We start from the raw sequence: 11,782 nt of genomic DNA on the forward strand, positions 1-11,782 counted from the left end.
ATGGCTTGTTTTGACGACAGAGGAACCAAAATTAACAGCACCTCCAGTGGTTGGAAGAAAACGCACATCTGAAATGAAGGCTGGGCCTGATGTCTTCAATGAAACAGAAGTGTCGCCAGGCAAAACAAACCTCGCCCGGTAGCATTTATGATGAATACGAAGGAAGATATTGCGAAAAAAATAGGTACGCTATGGGTCCATGTGGCTACTGCTTATAAATCAAATAGTTTTCTGATCCCATGTCCATACAGTAAATATAGCATATATATATATTTACTCTATGACGCAGTAGCTACAGAAATGAAGCGTAATCCAAAAATAAACAATTTAAAAATCACAGAAGTAAAATATACCAAGTGTCTGTACGTTTACACTACCGTTCAAAAGTTTGGGGTCACCCAGACAATTTTGTGTTTTCCATGAAAAGTCACACTTTTATTTCCCACCATAAGTTGTAAAATGAATAGAAAATCTAGTCAAGACATTTTTCTGGCCATTTTGAGCATTTAATCGACCCCACAAATGTGATGCTCCAGAAACTCAGGCCCTGTCCACACGGCAACGGATTCAGGTGACTCCGATACAATTGCTTATCGTTTAGGCCTGGCGTCCACACGGCACCGGCGTTTTGGGTGCCCAAAACGCAATCTTTTTGAGAACGGGTTCCAGAGTGGAAAGATCTGGCAACGTTGCCGTTGTGAAGTCGTCTGGATGAGTAGAACGGATTTGTTTACGATGACGTCACAACCACATGACTGTGAGTGCTTCACGCCGGGTAGAAGTGTAACGAACTCGATGCGAGTTGTCAACAAATCCTGTAACTTGGTTCATGAAACGCGCTTACAAAATATTTTCACTGTGAATATTTATTGTGTAATGGTGCAAAGTGAGAGAGAGAGAGAGAGAGACTCTGCACAGAGTCAATCCCGCCAGCAAAAATAGGGAAAAAAAAAGGAGCGATCTCACCTCTTCAGATGTTGGTTTAAGTCCTACAATACATTCCTCAAAAAGGGCGTAGAACAACAAATTAATCCATCAACGTGTATCATTCAATTTATTCCGGACCATTAAAGACGCCGCCTTCCGCGTAGAATCATACGTCATCCTCGCCGCCATATTGGATAGGTCAAAGCGGAGAATAAAGATTAGCTGCGTTTAACTGTACCAACAGGTTTGCTGTCCAAACGAGATCACATGGGATTACCTTTCACAGGTGAGACTGGAAAAATACTTTTCATTGTATTTGGGTCATTATAATGTAATTTTACGAACAGATTTTCCTGACTTTGTGGCTAATATGAAGTCTCGCGCATAATAGTTTATGCGCATGCGTCCTTACTTCTTCTATTGTTCTGGTGTCTCCGAAGGGACCGTCTTACAGCGCCCCTAGAGGTGTGGCATGTGTATTGCATCGTTTTCAGCAAGCGTTGCGTTGCCATATGGACCTGATATTTTACTGATCGTTGCCCGTTTGGATGCGATATATTTTTAAATAACATCTCGTTGCCGTTGTCGTGTGGATGTAGCCTCAATCTGCTCAAAGGAAGGTCAGTTTTATAGCTTCTCTAAAGAGCTCAACTGTTTTCAGCTGTGCTAACATGATTGTACAAGGGTTTTCTAATCATCCATTAGCCTTCTGAGGCAATGAGCAAACACATTGTACCATTAGAACACTGGAGTGAGAGTTGCTGGAAATGGGCCTCTATAGAGATCTTGCACGTGACGTCACATCCGCTCCAGATTGTAAGCAGTCGCCATTTTGTCGGTCAAACGCCATATTTCCAACCTGCCATCTTTCCAACACTGACTTTGGGGTTTTTTTTCGCCCAAATCTTCAAATATTACCGTGCCACAATGCCAGAGAGTTGTATGGCATATAAATGCCACAACAGGAGAGGTCAGAAATCGGGAAGAAAGTTTCATAGGCTGCCACGGGACCCTGACAGGCATGCAAAGTGGATTGCTGCTATCGGCCGGGCCGATGCAAACAACAAGAACAAGGCATGGGAACCGACTGGAAAGAACGATCACTGGCGCCTGTGCAGTGACCATTTCATCTCAGGTTCGCCATGTATTTATTTCAGTATATCCATGTGGTTATTCGCAACCTAAGTTTATGACTTGCTCTAATAAAAAATTCCGGGAAGTGGGAACCTGAGAAAAGGCTTGGGGCGGGGGGGTGGCTAGGGTTTTTAGTGGTGTGACAATCAGTGTAGTCTCTAGATATAAAATTATTTTACACTTTTAGGGGTCACATGAATTTCTGTAAAGATAACTGTCCAGAGATTTATAAGCACGCAGTGCTTCACCACTGAACAGCGAGGGAAAGTTAATGAGGTAATTATACACGTCTGGGTATTCCACCTCTGGCAGTTCCATATCCACTGACACGGTCGTGAAAACTCCGTCCGGTAAGCCATAAGGGTCACTAATCTGTAGGTCGTTTATATTAGACATGTATCTAGTTATCTGTTCATTAGAAAAATGAGCCGTGTAGTCCGTCGGTTGAAATTGATCCATTTTGTACACGAGTGCAGCAGTATTCAGCGGTGTTCTTTACCGACAAGATGGCGGCTGTGTACTTTCCGGTCATGTGACTGCAAGATCTCTATACACCTATGGAGATATTGCACCAAAAACCAGACATTTGCAGCTAGAATAGTCATTTAGCACATTAGCAATGTATAGAGTGGATTTCTGATTAGTTTAAAGTGATCTTCATTGAAAAGAACAGTGCTTTTCTTTCAAAAATAAGGACATTTCAAAGTGACCCCAAACTTTTGAACGGTAGTGTATATTATTCTACTCTCACCTCTTATAGTTTTGGAAACTGAAACCTCCGAATCGAGGCTGACATGCACACGCTGTCGCCATGACCCAAACTCTTATTTCCCGGCGCTAGAGCTCAGTGGAACGCACTTTCCCTCTGTAATAAGCATAAACATGTCTGAAAGCAATTTCTTTAGTCTAGTCCATTTATTTCGAACGGTGAACTGAATTGTATACACTCACTGGCCATTTTAATCAGAACACGTGTATGCGCATGCACAGTGCGCAATCGTTACACTTACATTCTTAAAGCACGATGACGTAGTGGCTAGCGCCTCTATATGAGGCAGTAGACACAACAAAAAGGATTTTGACCTTTTTGGTGACGACGACCCTCAATGTTGGAGGTTCTATTTGAGACAGGGCTCGAAATTCTTTTTTTTTTTTTTTTCACCAGCCAGCCGGACTAGTTACCTTCCAAAGTAACTCGCCAAACAGAAAATCAGCTAGCCAAAATTTGTTCATGTATGAATTTTACTTCTGTCAAAAATAACGCAAAAGAGAGTAGGGCAATTCCATGTAAATGTCAACCTCACCATGCAAAAATAAAGCAACATGTAATATCAAAACCACTCCCAGAGATATCACCTAGGCCTGTATTTTACAGATGTGAATAAGTTGAACCAATTTGTCACAATAATTGTTCCCTTCGCCTTAATATGCCAGTCTTTCTTTCTTATAATGTAAACCCCAAGCTAAAATCAACTTTGATCATGTACAATTCTATATTATTGCCACAAGCCACAGAAATGTATGCTAAAATCCACAAAACAGCAAAACAATAGCCATCCTAAATATTATTTCAGAACTTTGATAGTTTTAGCTGATATTTAGAGAGTTTTTCAAAGGGTTATGGTGGTTAAATTGCTGATTTTCTAAACATATGCCATGTCTATTTCAGACGCGTCACATCCATAACGGAATTTTGTCACATCCATAACGCTGACTTTTCCTTCCGAAACTCTGCATGAAATACAAAATATTTTAAACAAAGATTTTTTAATATTCACCTTGCACCCCTCTATCAAACGGATATCTCCATTTCGACATTAGGTTTACAATTTCATAGAGTTTGATAAAAACGTACAGTCACCCAAGAAAAGTGATACTTTTTCTGTCACATCCATAACGCATCTTTTATTGGCATTTTCTGGCATGCCCTAGATGTACTATGGGAATTGTTCTTGCTCTATCACTTCTCCAGTATGGTACAGCCTTAAAATATGCAACACCTGTTTAAATACTGGGAGACAATAAAACATGCACTGGGTCATTTGTTGCCATTTTGAGTTCAAGTGTCACGTCCATAACGCTGGAATTGCTCAGTAGTTACCATTGTTCATGACTAATGTGCATTAAGGTGCATCAGTTGCCCCCTAAAAATGAAAAGTTCCTCCGATCATGATGCATTTTTGTTTTTATGCTCCTTCTGGTAAGAAAACACACTGGGTGAAATATTTTTGACAAAATTCAAAAGTTTAATGGTGGCACCAGGAGCTCAAAGTTATGGAAAAAGCTGCTATTTTATGACTTTTATGACAATTTCGATCACTTTTCATGAAACATTATGGCACCTTATAGAGCAGTGGTTCTCAAACTTTTTTCGCCAAGTACCACCTCAGAAAATACTTGGCTCTCCAAGTACCACCATAATGACCAACATTAAAATACAGTAGCGTAGTAGGCCTAAGTATTCATTAAAAACAAGGCGGAGGTTTTATTTAACAAGTATATTTAATATTGTTGGCCACTGTAACATTACGCACAGTACTTTGAACAGTAACACTGTGTTTAAATATAGGAAAATAAAACACTGTACTTAAATAATGAATCAAATAAAATTAATTGCACATAAAAGTGAAATAAACATTGTACTAAAATAAATATTAAGAGTTCTTAAATATTAAATGAATGTACTTAAAAGTTAAATAACTGTACTGTTCTTAAATGTTAAGTAAAAAAAAAAAAGTACTGTACTTGATGTACTTGAAAAAAATCAAAACAGGCTATGCATAGCTGCAGTTCCCCGATTGTGTGCGGCTTACCGGCTCTGGCGATCAGGAGGCTGGCACGATATGAAGCTTCCTGTGCTTTGGCTACGGGTGTACCATAGGACAGAATGGTGGACTTGGACTGCTTCAGTTCATCACGTTTTCGTAAAAAAAAAAATCCATTGGTTTGTCCTTTAGTGCTGTGTGTTTGGTTGTAAGATGCCGTTTGAGATGCGACGGTTTCATGGACTCATTGTTCAGAACGTCCCCGCATACAACACACTGCGGCCTGGGCAGCTCCTCTGTCCCGCTCCAAATGAATCCCAGTTTTATGTATTTTTCGTCATACTTCCTCCTTACTGGTTTCTGCCGTTTGCTAGCAGTTCTGGAGCTGGTTTTGCCACTGTCGTTAGCATCCGCGCTCGGCTCACACACGTCCTCTTCAGTTCTCCCTCTGTCCTGATCCACGCTCCCATTCGCGGATTTAAGCCACGACAGTAATTTTGTCGTACTCGTCATAATTAGCAAAGCCACCTCCACCTTTTCCCATCACAGCCTAGTCGACCAATGGCGGATAACCGTCTGTCAGCGGAACCGGCGGGAATGCGTACGTACACTACGTATGGCTACTCAGAAGCACTTGCAAACTTTTTTTAAAATTATTAACTTAATTTGTATCTCCTTTCATTTTCTTGTCATCGGTTAATAAGATATTTTCATCCATTCGGATATTATGGACAGTATTTCATGTTTTATTTATTTATTTTTTTATTTATATTTAATTAATTCTTTGGCGTACCACTAGTGGTACGCGTACCACAGTTTGAGAATCTCTGTTATAGAGGATATCAAATATCTTAGATACACATTTTTAGTCCATATTCTAAATATATTATCAAGCACAGTTTGAGTTTTAGCTGTTCACTGAATCATTGTTCAACTACTTTTAAACACATTACTTTGAATCACATTAAACAACTACTTTGAATCACATTAATGCTTCTCAATCCCTTGCAAAGGTTCTTAACATGATCTCTGGCTCACAAGAAATCAATAAATGGAGTTCAACATTGTGATTCAAACCTTACGCGAAAACATAAAATAAGCGTTTTTTGGCAACAAAAAAAAAATGAACCTCATGGTGCCACCATTAGACTTTTGAATATGGTCAAAACATTTTACAGGATGTCTTTATTGGTGAAAAGGAACACCCAAACAAAAATGCATCAGATTTTATGAAAGTGAGGGCAACTGATGCACCCTAATGTGCATTTATTTCAAGACCCGAGTATTTTGATACTGTTGTTAAATACATAAATGAGAACAACACAGAGCACCATAATATAATATCAACAAATAATAATATATTGGAAAACTTGGCAACTTGGTGTATGAGTATTGAAAGCAAATCTACTTACTATCATGACTATAGCACCCAAAATATGTCCAACATGCTTTCTGTATTTAACCATTTATGAGAGAGAAAGCATTAGGAGCTTCGTATTGACTAGGAATCAACTCGAAAAAAATTAATTATTCCATAAAAATCGTATTGCGGCCAAGGCCTACCCTGCTCCCACGTTTGCTTATAAGTCCTTTGTCGTTTCTTCTCTTCAGACCGAGGTCACTTTGTCCCCGTCTCTGGCGGTTTCTGTACACCTTTCAGAAAATTCCACATCGCAGCGTAGCTTTGGCAGATGTAGATGTAAACAACAACAAAAACACGTGTTTAAATGGGCGATAATGCAGCCACATCTATTGAATTTGATAACATTCAACTTGGCAGCGGGGGCGTGGCCAAGCGTCGGCCTGTGAATGGAGGGCGGAGTCAGGGAAGGTAAGTGGTGGAATCATTGCACCTGATGGGGATTAACCTGTGTTTGTGTGTCTTCCCCAGTGACCGCGCCCTTTAAAAGGAGAGGAGAGCAGAGAAAGGGAGCTCTCTCTCCCCAACCAGAACACGTGTGTGTGTGTGCGTGCGTGCGGCTGGGAAGTGATAAAAGGCTGAAAAGCTAGCAATAAATAGTTCATTGAGAACTCAGTTCTGGCCTGCTGTGCTTCTGTGCTCCACCCACCTGGTCCAATACTGCACGTGATTACCGCGATATTCAACGAGATGTGTTATATGCATGCGCAGTAGTGAAAAAAACGACAGCCTGACTCGTACGCGATATGATTCGGAATTCTTCGGTATTTTCCGTCCTGCTGATAAACACATCGATTAACACAGACATGGCACGCGCTTAATATGTGGCGGCTTTAGTTGACGGTGTGTCTGAATCTTCGCTTCATGTATATTTTTTATTTTCAACTAGCCAGCTGGGCTGGCTAGTGACAGGAATTACCCGCCAAATGGAAAAATTAAGTCGCCTCGGGTGACCAGACCACCGCAAATTTCGAGCCCTGATTTGAGACCAATGCCCATCTGTCCTGAAAGTTTCATGAAGATTGATCCAGCCGTTTTCCTGTAATATCGTTAAAGAAACACAACCGAAAACAATACCTCGCTCCGCTTACTCCGTAGCGGGCGAGGTAATAAAGTGAATCGTGATGATTACCAGGCTACGTAATTAGTTCACCAGCCGTAGGGCGATGAGCTATTGCCATCACGAGGTGTCCGTCGTCCATCCTTTTGTCCACAAGTCACAAAAATTCTCCACTCCTCCCTGAGTTTTCAATGGATTTTGATTCTGATTGTTTTAAGATCAAGTTGTTCGAATTGTTCTCGTGAAGAGAGAATTAGCAACTTGGCTAATTATAAACGAGTCTGGTTTCTCACGGTACGGCCGTGTGAGCTACTGCGTCGCTGATGCTCTGATTCCTAGCTGGAAGTGCGTTGATTAGACAGCAGAGGGCGAAATAACATCCAGTAGCAGGTATACCTGTGACTTCACCCTAGGCAGAAGTAACACAGCTCTAATGCACTGAAAACAAACACAAAAACAGATCTAAAATGGGAAAGAGCTGTTGTGTGATTGACTGACTGTACAAACAGATATAACAAGAAAAGAGAAGCAAATGGAGGGAGTAGAAATGTTCACAAGTTTATTAATAAAATGAATTAATAAAAGGACTATTTTAGTCAATAGACTTTTATTTTAATCCAACCTTTTCAAATGTTGGTTATTAAGAAAATGAAACATTTTTTATTTAACAAAAGGAATATTTGAGTTGATATATAAAAAAAAAAATCAGGGGGATGGGGTGTCAGAGTGTGAACCCAATATCATGAATTGCGTGAATCGTTACATGCCTATCAAGGACATGTTACTTGATCCGGTGGTGTAGTAGTTAGTGCTGTCTCCTCACAGCAAAAAGGTTCTGGGTTCAAGCCCAGTGGCCGACGGGGCCCTTTCTGTGTGGAGTTTGCATGGGTTTCTCCCACAGTCCAAAGAAATGCGGTTAGGTTAACATAGCCTTGGGCTGAAGTGCCCTTGAGCAAGACACCCAACTCCAACTGGTCCCAGGACAAATGTGGCAGATCATAGAATCCAGGGACAAATGTCGGCCCGGGGGCATTTTGAGTTATTGACAGATTCAGAAAGTACAGTTTCTAAGCTTTCCAATGATGCCTTCCATGTGGAGATCTGACAATATTTGAAGAATGTGTGGCCTTTTGAAAGTGTATAACTCTTAAAACAGGAAAGGGAGAAAATCGTCCTCAAAGTTTTCCATCTCAGCTACTCTGGGTGTAGAGCGGGCACATAATGGTGCTCATTTGCATGATATTAAGGAAAGCCCTACCCCCTACTAGCTAGCACGATACTACTTTCATGTAAACAAAGATCACCACGTCAGTTTTCCTTCCATGCAAAGTATGCCCAACACAATTATGAAGTACAAAAATAAGTCCTAAAGTATAATTTAACGTTTTGTGGTTGAAAAATTACTCACACCGTAAGAAAGAAAGATAGCACGATGATAACACAACTAACACAACGCTAGTTTCATGTAAAGCCTCGGTCACAACCGGCCGTACCGTGCTCCTACGGCCGGTCTACATGCAAAAAACGCAAGAAACACACGGAGAGCGCGCATGAAACGCACGAGAGTGCGCGTGTGATGTGCTGATTTTCGAGCCGCAGACTGGCCGCAGAGGTTCTTTGTCATGTCAAACAAACTCTACGGGCGCTTATGTTTTTTTCAGGTTGCAAGACAAACTTGCGGCCAACGCGCGTCTTTCTCCATGAACAAAAAAAAAAAAAACGCAGCGATTTGGGAAACGCCAAAAATCACACGGCCAAAAAATCATACATCCGGTTGTGACCTAGGCTTAACCAAACCACAACACTCTCCGTTACATGCAAAAATAACCACACAGCCTTAGATTAATAAACTCACCCCATCAGAAAGAGAAACGGCGCCTTGCACACACCAATGCCTCCGATGGAATGTAATCCTAAAACGGTCCATGTATCATCCGATCATTCAAGTATTCCATTCAATCTGGAAAACGAGGTTGCGTTTTTTTTTTGCTAGAAATGGTTATCTCCGATGTAAATACCAAGTGTCTGTTTGCTTCGCGGTTTTCAGCTCCTCTGTGCTCTGTTTAGCTCGCTCATTCCATAGTGAAATTACATGCCTGTATGCAGTTAAGTAGCCACGAGCTCCGCTCGGAACATACAGCTGATTCGCGAAAAAAAAAAAAAAAGACTTAAATCATCATGTGAATGGCCCATATGGTAATTTACCCACACCCCCCAGCAGGCTACAGTCCTGACAAAAACGAGACAATTTGCAACAAAAAATGTATGCTTTTCCAACAAAACAATCTATTATCTGAAATACTGATTGCATTCTTCAAGATCTCAACTTGCACATGATGGAAAAAAACAAAAATCACAAATTTCGAAAAAAAATGCTTCTTTTGCGATTATCTCGGATTCGTTTCGGCCGACATGTGTCCCTGGATTCGGTGAGGGGTCACAAATTTCACTGTGCTTGAGTGTGACAAAGGCTGCTTCTTCTCTTTTCTTCTGTCACTAAAACATCCGTAATACTCCATAAGGCTAGAAGGTGCAAATGAAATACTGTAGCAGTGAACATGTAGAGACTTCACTGAACATGATGCTCCCACCACCATGCTTCACTGTACGGATGGCGTTGTTAGGTTGGCTGAGGCCAAGAAGTTCAGTTCTGGTCTTGTGAAACCAGCGAACCTGTTTCCTGAGTATTCCTGTATCTTTTAACAAACTTCTGAACATTAAGCAACTTTTTTTTTCCTAGGTTTAAAGTTAACTGTTAAAATGATGTATTAGTAACATCTGTGCAAACCATGTTTGTTTGTCCTGTGTAGGTGGATGTGTCCAGGGCAGAACTGGTGGAAGAAATCAAGAAGCGGACGTCACAAGCCTAAATAGAGATGCACTTATTTATCATGTACCAATACACCCTCCGTGGGTCTGAGAGTCCAGTCGCAACTTTTTACATGTACCCACAATGTGTTACTCTATCATGTCTATTTCCTGCCTGTAATAAATAAACCTGATCAGGTCAAACATGCCAAATAAATATGATGTTCTATTCCTGGTGTCTGTTATTGCTTTCACTAATTGCATAAGGACTGATGTTTGGTCAGCATTCATCAGTAATATTCGCAGTGTGCAGGTTTGAGATTTTTATTGTTGCTAAGTTCACATTGATGCTAGTAAATACAAACTCGTACGTAATTCAGGGTATACTAAACACTTTATTAGGAACCCCTGTACACCTGCTTGTTCAGGTAATTATGTACTCAGTCGATCATGCAGCTGTGGCAATGGCACAATGCGTAAAATGCGCAGATACAGATCAAGAGCTTCAATTAATATCTACATAAAACATCCAGAATAGAGGTGAAAAACATCTGATCTCAGGGATTTTGACCCCAGGTACAACATGCCCAGGACTGTCTGCAGTTTGCGTACTGGGCAGGTGTTGGTGTGAAAGACGCCATCCTCTACCTGTTACACCGAGCCCACTCGCATCTGGATAAGGGAAATGGCACAGTGAGGATCCTCTTCTTGGACTTCTCTTAAGTGCCTTCAACACCATCCAGCCCCTTTTGCTTCAGGACAAACTGAACAGGATGTGAGTGGACTCCTGCCTGGTCACCTGGATCTCCAGCTACCTCACCAACAGGCCACAGTACGTCAGGCTGAAGGACATCACGTCTGACGCTGTGATTAGCAGCACCGGAGCACCCCAGGGCACGGTGCTGGCCCCTCTTCTCTTCACCCTGTACACCACGGACTTCTGCTACAACTCGGAGCTGTGTCACATTCAGAAGTTCGCCGATGACACAGCCATCGTTGGGTGCATCAGTGATGACAGAGAGGTGGAGTATAGGAGCCTGGTGAGGGACTTTGCTGTGTAGTGCAACAGGAACCATCTGCAGCTCAACACCTTGAAGACCAAGGAGCTGGTCATTGACTTTGGGAGGTCCAGACCAAGGTCACGACCAGTTCTGATCGAGGGAGTCGAGGTGGAGGCTGTGGATTCCTACAAGTACCTCGGGCTGTGGCTGGACAGCAAGCTGGACTGGACTTGCAACACCAATCACTTATACAGGAAGGGACAGAGCAGGCTATACTTCCTTAGGAGGCTGCGGTCCTTCAACATCTGCAGGAAACTCCTGTGGATGTTCTATCAGTCTGTGGTTGCCAGTGTCCTGTTTTACACCGTGGTGTGCTGGGGGGGCAGCACATCCAAGAAGGACACATCCAGCCTGGACAAACTGATCAGGTGGGCCAGCTCTGTGGTCGGCATGAAGCTGGACTCTCTGGTGACGGTGGCAGAGAAGAGGACTATGGACAAACTATTGAACATCATGGACAATACCAGTCACCTTCTGCACACCGTTATCAGCAACCAGAGGAGCCTGTTCAGTGACAGAATGCCAGAATCTCAAGTGCAGGACGAACAGACTTAAAAACTCCTTTGTCCCTCACGCCATCAGACTGTACAACTCCTCTCTTGAGGGG

General features: G+C 41.9%; 1 protein-coding gene across 2 annotated transcripts in view; it reads left to right on the forward strand.

Annotated features, from left to right (window-relative positions):
* Positions 1-10,343, forward strand: part of hars (histidyl-tRNA synthetase) — a 57,511-nt gene extending 47,168 nt beyond the window's left edge. For both annotated transcript variants that reach the window (XM_060915254.1, XM_060915253.1), the window contains one exon: positions 10,117-10,343. In XM_060915254.1, the coding sequence (XP_060771237.1) occupies positions 10,117-10,176 (60 nt within the window). In that variant the 3' untranslated portion in view covers positions 10,177-10,343. The remainder of the gene's footprint in view (positions 1-10,116) is intronic.
* Positions 10,344-11,782: the final 1,439 nt, after the last annotated feature.

Source organism: Neoarius graeffei, chromosome 2, assembly GCF_027579695.1.
Source record: "Neoarius graeffei isolate fNeoGra1 chromosome 2, fNeoGra1.pri, whole genome shotgun sequence".
In the NCBI taxonomy this organism is placed as follows: domain Eukaryota; kingdom Metazoa; phylum Chordata; class Actinopteri; order Siluriformes; family Ariidae; genus Neoarius; species Neoarius graeffei.